Source organism: Nycticebus coucang, chromosome 1 (genome assembly GCF_027406575.1).
Source record: "Nycticebus coucang isolate mNycCou1 chromosome 1, mNycCou1.pri, whole genome shotgun sequence".
Lineage (NCBI taxonomy): Eukaryota > Metazoa > Chordata > Mammalia > Primates > Lorisidae > Nycticebus > Nycticebus coucang.
In genome coordinates this window covers 47,842,417-47,852,058 of record NC_069780.1, presented here as the reverse complement: position 1 = coordinate 47,852,058, position 9,642 = coordinate 47,842,417, and the positions used below count along the sequence as shown (strand labels likewise).

The window sequence follows — 9,642 nt, the reverse complement described above, 5'->3', positions numbered from 1 at the left end:
AGACTTTTGCCACAGTGTATACTTTTATTTCATTTGTTGAAAATCAAATGGCAATAAGAGGCTGGTTTCATCTGTATATTTTCTATTCTGTTTCATAGATCTGTGTCTCTTTTTTCTGTGCCAATACCATACTGTTTTGATCTCTGTGGACTTGAAGTATAACCTAAAGTCTGGTAAAGTGATGCCTCTGGATTTGTTTTTATTGTTAAGAATTGCATTGGTCACATGGGATTTTTTTCTGGTTCCATACAAAATGAAGAACTCGAATCTGATGAAGGCTTGATAACCAGAATCTACAGAGAACTCAAATGGGAAAAGCGCAAATAACCCCATTTATCATCGTGCAAGAGATATGAACAGAACTTTCTCCAAAGAGGATGGATGAATGGCCAAGAAACACATGAAAAAATGTTCAGTCTCTAATCATCAGAGAAATGCAAATCAAAACCACCCTATCTAACTCCAGTGAGAATAGCCCACATCATTAAGTCCCAAAGCTGCAGATGCTGGTGTGTGTGCAGAGAGAAGAGAACACTTTTACACTAGTGGTGGGACCGCAGACTGACATAGCCTTTTGGAAAGAAGTATGGAGAATTCTTACTAGAAGTAGACCTTCCATTTGATCTTGCCATCCCATTATTAGGTGTCTGCCCAGAAGAAAAAAACAAAACAAAACATTTTACCATCTAATGACATTTGCACTAGAATGTTTATTGCAGCTTAATTCACAATCACCAAAATGTGGAAACAAACCAAGTGTTCTTCAGCATGAATGGATTAATAAACTATAGTATATATATATATATATATATATATATATACATACCATGGAATACTATTCAACCATAACATATGGAGACTTTACATCTTTTATATTAACCTGGATGGAGTTAAAGAACATTCTCCTTAGTAAAGTATTACAAGAATTGAAAAAACAAGTATCCAATGTACTCAATACTAATACGAAACCAGTAGATGAACAAATACACAGCCACACAACTGAGAAACACAAGTAAACTCACATGGGAGGGAAGAAGCGAGGAGAAAGGAGGAAGAGGGAGGATTGGTGTGCTCTCACCTAATAGGCACAATGTAAGGGTATGGCACACCTTCTGGGGGAGGGGCACAACTACAACATGGACTTTAACTAACAAATGCAAAACAATGTAACCTAATTCTAATTGTCTGTACCCTCATATTAATCTGGAAAAAAAAAAAAGTAACAGCTGCCTCTCTGGTTCTGATCTGCTCAGGACAAACACTCTCACCATGGCCATTTTCAAACTATCAATATGACATTGGATTGAAGATGGGAAGAGATGTGTAGTAATATACCTTCATCTAGTATTTCAACCATATGGCTACGACCGATGTGTTAATAAATAATCTCAAGTGCATAGATAATACACGTAGCAACAAGTAGTAAATAATTCGGAAGTGATGAGTTTTGAGAATTACCTTTATTGTTAACATAATTTAGTTCACCGTGAGGTTATATAATTTTATTTTAAATAATAGCTGTATTTTAATAATTGATTTACAGAACTTAACAACCAGCTCTGTGAGTCATTATGAGCCTATGGATTGGATTAATACAGTGTTATTCGGAAAGAGAGGAAAAGAGACAGGGAGAGAGTGATTCCTTACATAGTAAGATACTTTGTGGAGAAGTCTAGGGCCTGGAAATTTTGTACAGTACCCTGAATCACTGGAGATCCTTGGTAATATAGTAATAATGGTATCTGACAGTTATATAGCAAAACACATTCCTATTTAACATCCACTCATTTTTTGATACTCACAAACAAAACGACGGGAAAGATAAGCAAGATATGTTACAGGTGAGCGGTCTGAGAGTCACATAGGAAAAATAACCCCTGACAGGTAAAGCTGAGTCTGCAATTCTGTCCACAAGACTTCCACCCTGTCTCTCTGAATCCCTGCCATCAACGGAGCAGCCATCTATTACAGACAGCCAAATACAGAGTCTGGGACGTTGTCTCATCCCAGGAATTCAGTTGAGGGGGGCTATCATGTATCTTCACAAAGAAAGAATGAATAAAGTTGGAGGCCCACAACATGAGCAGTGAGAATCAGCTCTATCAGCAGCGTGACAGCCAGTCTCTAAGACGGCCCCCAGGGATCTTCACCGCCATGTTCACATCCTTGGACTCCACACCGAAAGGGGCTGACCTGTGCAACTAGAAGGATGTTGCAAAGGTGATGTTGTGTGGCTTTGAAAGGTAGTGGTGAAGGGCACTGCAGCTTCTGCTTTGTTCTCTGAGATGACTTGTTCTGGGGGAAGCCAGTGGCTGTGTGGGGAGCACTCAAGTAGCCCTGTGGAGAAGCCTCCTGGGAGGGAACGCAGGCCTCCCGCCAAGAGCCAGCATTACTTGACAGCCCTGGGAGGGAGCCACCCTGGAAATGGATCCTCCACCTCCAGACAAGCCTTCAGATGACTTCATCCCTGGCTGACATCTGTTTACAACCTCATGTGTGACCCCAACCTGGAATTACAGCTGAGTGGTCCCAAATTGCTGACCCACAGAAACCATGAGAGAGAACCAATGTCATCTCTTTAAGCTACCAAGTATGGAGGCTATTTGTTACAGTAATAGATAAACCAAATTTCCTTCAAAGCTGCCCCATAGGGGTGATGTCAGACAAACACAGAGAGGTATTAGGGACTTATAGAGTCGCTGTGAGTAAGGTGTTTGTCTCTTTTCACCAAGGAAGTTGAATTTCAAGGCAACATTTGAAAGCTTTGCACAATATAACTTTTGAAATGCATTTTAATTGTAATGCTTTTCCGAATGACCTGTTGTCCATAGGAAAGCACTCTCAGTACTGAGTGCGTCTGCATATCTGAAGAGCAAGGCAGCCCGCAGTGGGATTCACACAGGCACGAAGTTATCTAACAGCACTTCAGACACCATCTTCACAGTCGCCTTTAATTCCTCTGGGTCTCTGGGCCCTGGCGTCACCTGCACTTTCGGAAAGCCACTGAAGAAAATAACGAAAATCAGTTAGGCAGGGCAGGACTAGGAGACCTACAGGTTGTTGGGGAAGAAATTTTAAAATCCTTTCCAACCCCCCTGGGAAACGGAGTAGTTTTCTCTTGTCCCGGTGTCCCCGCCCGCCCGCTCTAGTTGGCTCCTAGGAAATCCGCCGCCGTCCTCACGAGCCCAGGATCTCGGCGAAGCAGAAGGCTCTCGTGACTGGCACCGAGTGTGGGATCCGGATCGCATCAGCTTCTTGGCGCATGTCCCCGGAGCTGCGGCTGAGGGGCCGAGCGCGGACCCTGGAGTCTGCGCCCGACGCGGGGCGCCCTCGCGCGGGGCCGGCGGGGAGCGCGGGGTGGGTGTGCGGGCGGCGCGCCTCGCTCTCCAGCCGCAACCCGCGCCGAGCGCGCCCCGCAGCCCAGCGCCCGCGCCTCCAGCATGGAGTGGGAACTCAACCTGCTGCTCTACCTGGCGCTGTTCTTCTTCCTGCTCTTCCTACTTTTCCTCCTCCTCTTCGTGGTCATCAAGCAGCTGAAGAACTCTGTGGCCAGCACGGCCGGGGCGCTCCAGCCCGGGCGCCTCTCTCTGCACCGCGAGCCTTGGGGCTTCTCCCGCGAGCAGGCGGTGTGACCCGAGGTGCGGACACCGAGCCGCGCGGGCACGGGTCGGGTGTCCGCCTGGGTTCTCCGTCAGCGCGGCCGCCCAGTGCCCAGGTAGGAGGCTCCGCGGCTCTGGCCAGTCCGTTCAGGGGTGAGAGGGAGCAGCGGAGGGACGAGTGTCTCGGCTCTCGGGCACGCTCGGGTGCCAGGGTCGCCGGGTCCCTGGGATCGGGGCTAGCGCTGGGCTGTTTGGGAGTTTTCCTGGGACTCTGAGAAATGGAGGGAAGAGGGGGTCAGCCTTTGCATCCAGAATGGCTTTGAACACCTGCAAGCTCTTTTTTCCAGTCCAGATGCATTTTAGCCAAGGGGTAGGAAACGAAATTATTCAGCTAACTCGTTCCAGCCACTTCCAAACAAAAATCAAATGTCAAACCAAATATTCCCATTTTTTGAGAAAGACTGTGGGCTTTGGGACGGTGGCAGGAGGACGGCATACTTGAAATGTTTCAGACCCGAGACGGTAAGTGGAGTTCTACTGGAGACGCGCAGGCGGATGGGGAGAACTCAGTGGCCCACTGCGGGGAGAAATCCTTGATCCTTACTCCTATTTGAATAGCTACCAACCTCGTTAGTGCCTGCGGATTGCCACACTGGGTGGGTTTAGAATCTGGGGCAACGGAGGATGAACGTTACACTGAGAGTTATTTGCAAGACGCCTTTGGGTTGGTTGTAAGTGACCTTTTGGGTGATAGTATGAAGGGCCGGCGACAAGAGGTACCGGTTTGTACAGGAAAAAGAAGACGGGGGCGGAGGAGCGGTTCTGTGGTTGCAGGTTAAATGATTAGAGCAGCTTTTGCGGAAAGATTGACCAGCAGGAGTAAACTCACTAGTGTGCCCTAACCGCCCTCCCAGCAATGTTAGTTTGGGAAGTAACTTCATCTTCCAGATGCTTTTTCCTAGGTTTCTGTGGCCTCGCCTCCTGGAGCGAGCTGCTGTCCTTGGCGGGCGCGCAGAGGACCGCAGCTGCAGTGACAGCTTGGGAGCCCTGCAAGGAGAAGGCAGGGACAATGGGAGATGGAAGCTTTGGTAGGCAAAGATGCAAATGGTGAGTTGGGACCACCCATGGTTTAATGTTGACCCTAGTTAGGGCTAAACTTCTGAAGATCCAGAGCCTATAAAGGTGAGGGGCCAGGAAGGGGCAAATGCGTACAGTGAAGTAAAGGGCTTTCCCCCCACTGGGAACTGTGAACTTCTGCTGGAACCAGGAAGACAAACTAATTCCTATCTCTTTGCAAGAATCAGTGTCTACGTAAAAGATTATGAAAATTAAAGATGTCAGGAGTGTTTGCAATTTTAATAATCATTCTGCTGTTGTGGAAAACAGTGCAGGGGTTGGTGGAGTGAAATATGTGATGGAGATAAAACTTCTCTTTAATACAGGAAAATTTTGGGTTTAATCATGTTAGAGTGGGATACACTGTCGATGTCAAGAATGTAGTATTGAAAATGCTTGTTAATTTTAAACACAAAGGAAGACCATATACAGAGGCTAAAAACAATGAATACTAGATTTTGCCCAAGTTAACATTCTAAAAATGAAGTGTGAGGCAGTTATTTTGATACTTCAAAGGAAGGAGAAATAGTCTCAGGTGAATAATTATGGGGAAAGTTTTTGGTCTGAGACATTCAGGTAATTTCCCATATTTCCTATTTCACTTTGCCAGAATAGACCTGTTCTTAATTGAGTCCTTTATTTTAATTGTTAAGTCATGAGCAAATTCTCACCTTTTTATCAAAGTTACAGTAAGCAACTATTTAAAACCCCAGTTTGAATTTCCCAAATCAACTGCAGTGATTCTGTATTGTGCTAAGAACAATAGTTCTCTAATTGGTTGATGCCTCCACAGAGGCACTTAGTTAAAGGGTTGTATGGTTAATATGAGCGTTGAAGATGAATTGGAAGTAATTATTTAAAAATTACAGCCTTTCATAAGGATAGAAAACAATCATTTCATAGTTTATAATAAACAGAGTGCAAATGACTTTAGCCACCTGCTTGGCTTCTTGATTTTGTAATCCTTTAATCTCCCTAGCAGTGCCACTGGTGTCCAGAAGTTTTACTGGCCCATGGTTCTTTCTAGACAGAAGAACTCAATTTATTGCCACATCAGTATTAATACAATCTCCCTGTCAGTTCTACTAACTTAGGTTCCCAAAGAAAGTCAGGGTTGCCTTTCTATCTTAGGTCCAGTGCCATTTTATAACCTCTGTATAATTGAGCTCATTAATTACTAAGTTCCTTTTTATCTGGGCAAAAAAAAAGCCAATGTTTTTCCTATTAGTTAAATTCTCTTAAAATTTGGCCCTAGGCTTGGTGCCTGTAGCTCAGTAAGTAGGGTGCCAGCCACATACACTGAGGCTGGTGGGTTCAAGCCTGGCCTGGGCCTGCTGAACAATGACAATTGCAACCGAAAATAGCCGGGCTTTGTGGCGGGTTCCTGTAGTCTCAGCTACTTAGGAGGCTGAGGCAAGAGAATCGCTTAAGCCCAAGAGTTGGAGGTTGCTGTGAGCTGTGACACCACTGCACTCTACCAAGGGCAACATGGTGACACTCTGTCTAAAAAAAAACCCAAAACCAAACAAAAAAAACTTGGCCCTAAACTTGGGAGAATTAAGGTTGCTCATATTCACTCTTTGAATTTACTGCTGTTGGTCTCCTGCCCTGTCCTTGCTTTGTTAGAGACTCTTCCTTTGGAACTTTGACACCTGTAGATGAGCTGCCTTTTTTTAATTCATTTATTCAATCATCATTTTTCCATGACCCTGCATAGACTGATTTCCCAAATTAGAACTACTTTGAACTCACATTTTTTGGCTACCTGTATACATTTTTAGCTTAGATTGAATACTTGGACACCCACAATGGTCCAGGTTCCAGGTTTCTACGTGTGGGATACTCTGTCCACTGACCTCCTCCTTGTTCTGACAGACGTTATGCCAAGTCTATTTTTAAAGATTGTGTACATATGAGCTAGATATTAAAGCATTTAAAAAGTCAGGACCATTTAAAATGACTGCTCATTACGTAAGTGTAACTAGATTATAGAAGATTTTTGTATTTTATTTTCAATTAAAGGTTTTTAGTGACTCTTAAGCGATGTTAGAAGCCAAGTTGAATTTCTTATAAGAAAATGAGCTATAATTCTATTACTCAATGTTCATTTTTTATTTCAAATTGCTATTATTTCATTACTGTTTCTGAATTTCAGCTGTTCAAAATGTCTTCAAATCTTATTAGGATGATTTTGATCATTGCACCAATTTCCAAACTTGGAAGTAAGTGCAGTGGATCTACAGTTCTACTCGGCAAGATGACCATTTTGAATGGTTTGAATGAGAATGACATCACACTCACACCTGCAAAATCTAAAATGTCTAATAAAGTAGATTCCTATGTCTGAACTTCAATTTTAGGGCACAGCTGTAGATGCAGAACTGATGCCATCTGGTGTGATTCTACAGAATAAGAGAGAAAATTTACCCAGAGTGTGCCATGCACTGGCTTTTCTGGGAATGACAAGGTGCCAGGATTTGTTTTTGGTTCACTTGCAGGGGTGGAAACTTGGAACTAGGTGAGTAAAAAATATGCAATATCCTATTTTTAGCTTGACATTCCACGTTTCCCATTTTGTCTATAGTTTTGAAATAAGTGCAATAGAGTTAAATTTTAAATAGCTAAAATTTTAGAGATTTTAAATGGTTAAACAATTTTAGATAGTGGGGAATACTTATTTTTTCTAAGTCACATTTACTCATCTAGGGGCTTTTAGAATGCTGAAGATAATGAACGAAGTACATAGAAAGTATCTACAGAATTTTGTACTTAAAAATTTATAGCTACTCTGAGGTATTTGTGCATCTTTTGACTAATAAACCACGATGAACACTCTAGGATCATTAGAATATCACTGTCAGATGTCTATGTCACATGCATGGGAAAGTTAAGAATTTAATTGTAGATCTTTGATACAGCCTTTTTTTTTTTGTTCGAATCAGTGAAATAAATTTCTTAATTCTCCATTTTTATTTTGTCTACAGAAAATAATAAAGTGATAGGTTAGTAAAGATCTGATCTGATTAGTTGAGTGGTGAGTATCTTCCCACACAGGAAGTTAGGTAATCAGAAGGCAAACCTATGTTTGGACCGGTAATCAGAACCCAGTTGGCACTTGGAAATAGCTTCCTGATGGATTAAGGTTAAAAAACCCTCTTATTTTCCTTAGTAGCAGCTTCTCAGCTTGATCATTTCTGCCATTCTTGGTCTATAGACACATCCTGAGGACACAAATGGGTTCATGTTAAAATCTTTATATTCAATCTTTGTTTTATTAGTATGATTCTGAAGTTAGTTGGATTTATTGAGTAGATATAGAATCTTTAGGCAAGACATTCTTGACTTTCAGTTGAAAATACCATTTCCCTACTGAGAGTCAAGATGGATTGCTAACTTGATAATAGAATAAGAAGTTACTGGTCTGACTAGTGGCTTAAACAAATGGGAGGTTTTGTTCATTTCTCTTGTAACAAGGAGGCTTGAGGCTTGCGCTGGTTAAGCAATTTATAGGCGTCAGGCTGAATGGAGGTGGCTGCTGAGGCTCCTTTGGCTTCTTCCTCTAGGTTCCAGGATGGTCCCTGTAGCTGCCTGCAAGAAGAAGGAGGAAACCCAGAGGGAAAAGAAGGCATGCCAGTCTGAGTCTCTATCCTTTTCAAGAGCTTTCTCAGTAGCCTGAAACCTTTTGTTTATATCTCATTGGCCAGAACTGTGTCATTGGCTACTGCTGTCTGCAAGATTGCCTGAGAAACGTAGTTTATGTAGCTAGATATATAACTGCCTTCAACAAAAATCTATGTTCTCTTCATATGAACAAGATGGTTGTGGATCTTGGGTGGACAACTAGTAGTTTATCCCCTAGTTATAAAGCACAGTTGTAAAGGGATGTAATATTTGAAAAAGATGAAAATTGTAGCTCTTTCACAACTGGAAAAACTCCAAGCAACACTTCAGTCTGCTTATTCCACATCAGGATTTTCTAGAGGAGGCCTGTGGGGACCTGCGCACTTCCTTGGTGGGCATAATCTCTTCGTGAAGGGTTTGTATAGGGAAAAGAATGTTCTACTTTGATGCTTCCTTATAAAAAAAGGCCATCTCTTTTATGCATGGAGGAGAATAATCTATGCAAAGAAGAGTGATCATACTCCCTCTGTGACTCCACCACCAATCTAGGAATATCCTGGGAGAAGAACTGCCTCTCAGAACTGCTTCCATCAGCAGCCTACATTCTGGCTAAGCAAAGGGAGAAGAAACACTTCCCACATCCAGGGCTGTCCAAAAGAACTTTGTGTGATGACAGAAATGTTCTATATCTGCGGTGTCCAGTATGGTAACCACCAGCCGCATGTGGCTAGTGAACACTTGAAATGTGGCTAGTGTGCCTGAGAAAGTAAAATCTAGAGTTTATTTAATCATAATTCATTTAGATAGCCACAAGGGTATAGTGGCCATTGTACCAGACAACATAGTATACATTCCTCTCTTGCTTGTGTTTTAGAACCTACTGGGAGAGATGTGGACCTGTCATGAGCTTGTTTCCCCATGGTCTTTACTATTCCACCTTGCCATTGAACTTGTCCCCAAAGGAAAAGAAAAAAATGGTATTTTGAAATTAATTTAAGATGCTAACTTGACATCTGTATATTGCACGTATTCTCGTAGTGAATGGAATGGTCTCCTGGAAACTGGTTCTGTGATTGATTTTAGTGATAATGGAGAATGAAAAAATAGCTTTGTTGGTCCACTTAACCTTCCTAGTGACTATTGTGTGTTCCTAGTCAGGGATTCAGCTGTCCAATTTATCCTATGTTATTTTACTTTTGTAATAATGTGGCTACTAAATGATTGTGTATGTTTTTTAGTGGTTTATATTTTTAAAAGGCTGTAAAATAAAAATAAATTATATGTAACTCAGTTTTTTTTTTATGTG

At 42.4% G+C, this 9,642-nt stretch overlaps 1 protein-coding gene across 2 annotated transcripts; it reads left to right on the top strand.

The window, feature by feature from the left end:
* Positions 1–3,296: 3,296 nt before the first annotated feature.
* On the top strand, positions 3,297–8,603 carry SMIM43 (small integral membrane protein 43). Of its 2 annotated transcripts, XM_053574311.1 has the most exons (4): positions 3,297–3,715; positions 4,562–4,706; positions 7,076–7,233; positions 8,279–8,603. In XM_053574311.1, exon 1 carries the CDS (start codon positions 3,441–3,443, stop codon positions 3,630–3,632), a length of 192 nt encoding a protein of 63 aa, XP_053430286.1. In that variant the 5' UTR covers positions 3,297–3,440; the 3' UTR covers positions 3,633–3,715; positions 4,562–4,706; positions 7,076–7,233; positions 8,279–8,603. The 2 variants fall into 2 exon arrangements, with proteins under 2 accessions (XP_053430286.1, XP_053430209.1); XM_053574234.1 differs by having other exon boundaries at positions 3,297–4,706.
* Positions 8,604–9,642: the final 1,039 nt, after the last annotated feature.

Excerpts from the sequence above, each read along its gene's own strand:
- SMIM43 (XM_053574311.1), top strand. The coding sequence starts at position 3,441 with ATGGAGTGGGAACTCAACCTGCTGCTCTACCTGGCGCTGTTCTTCTTC.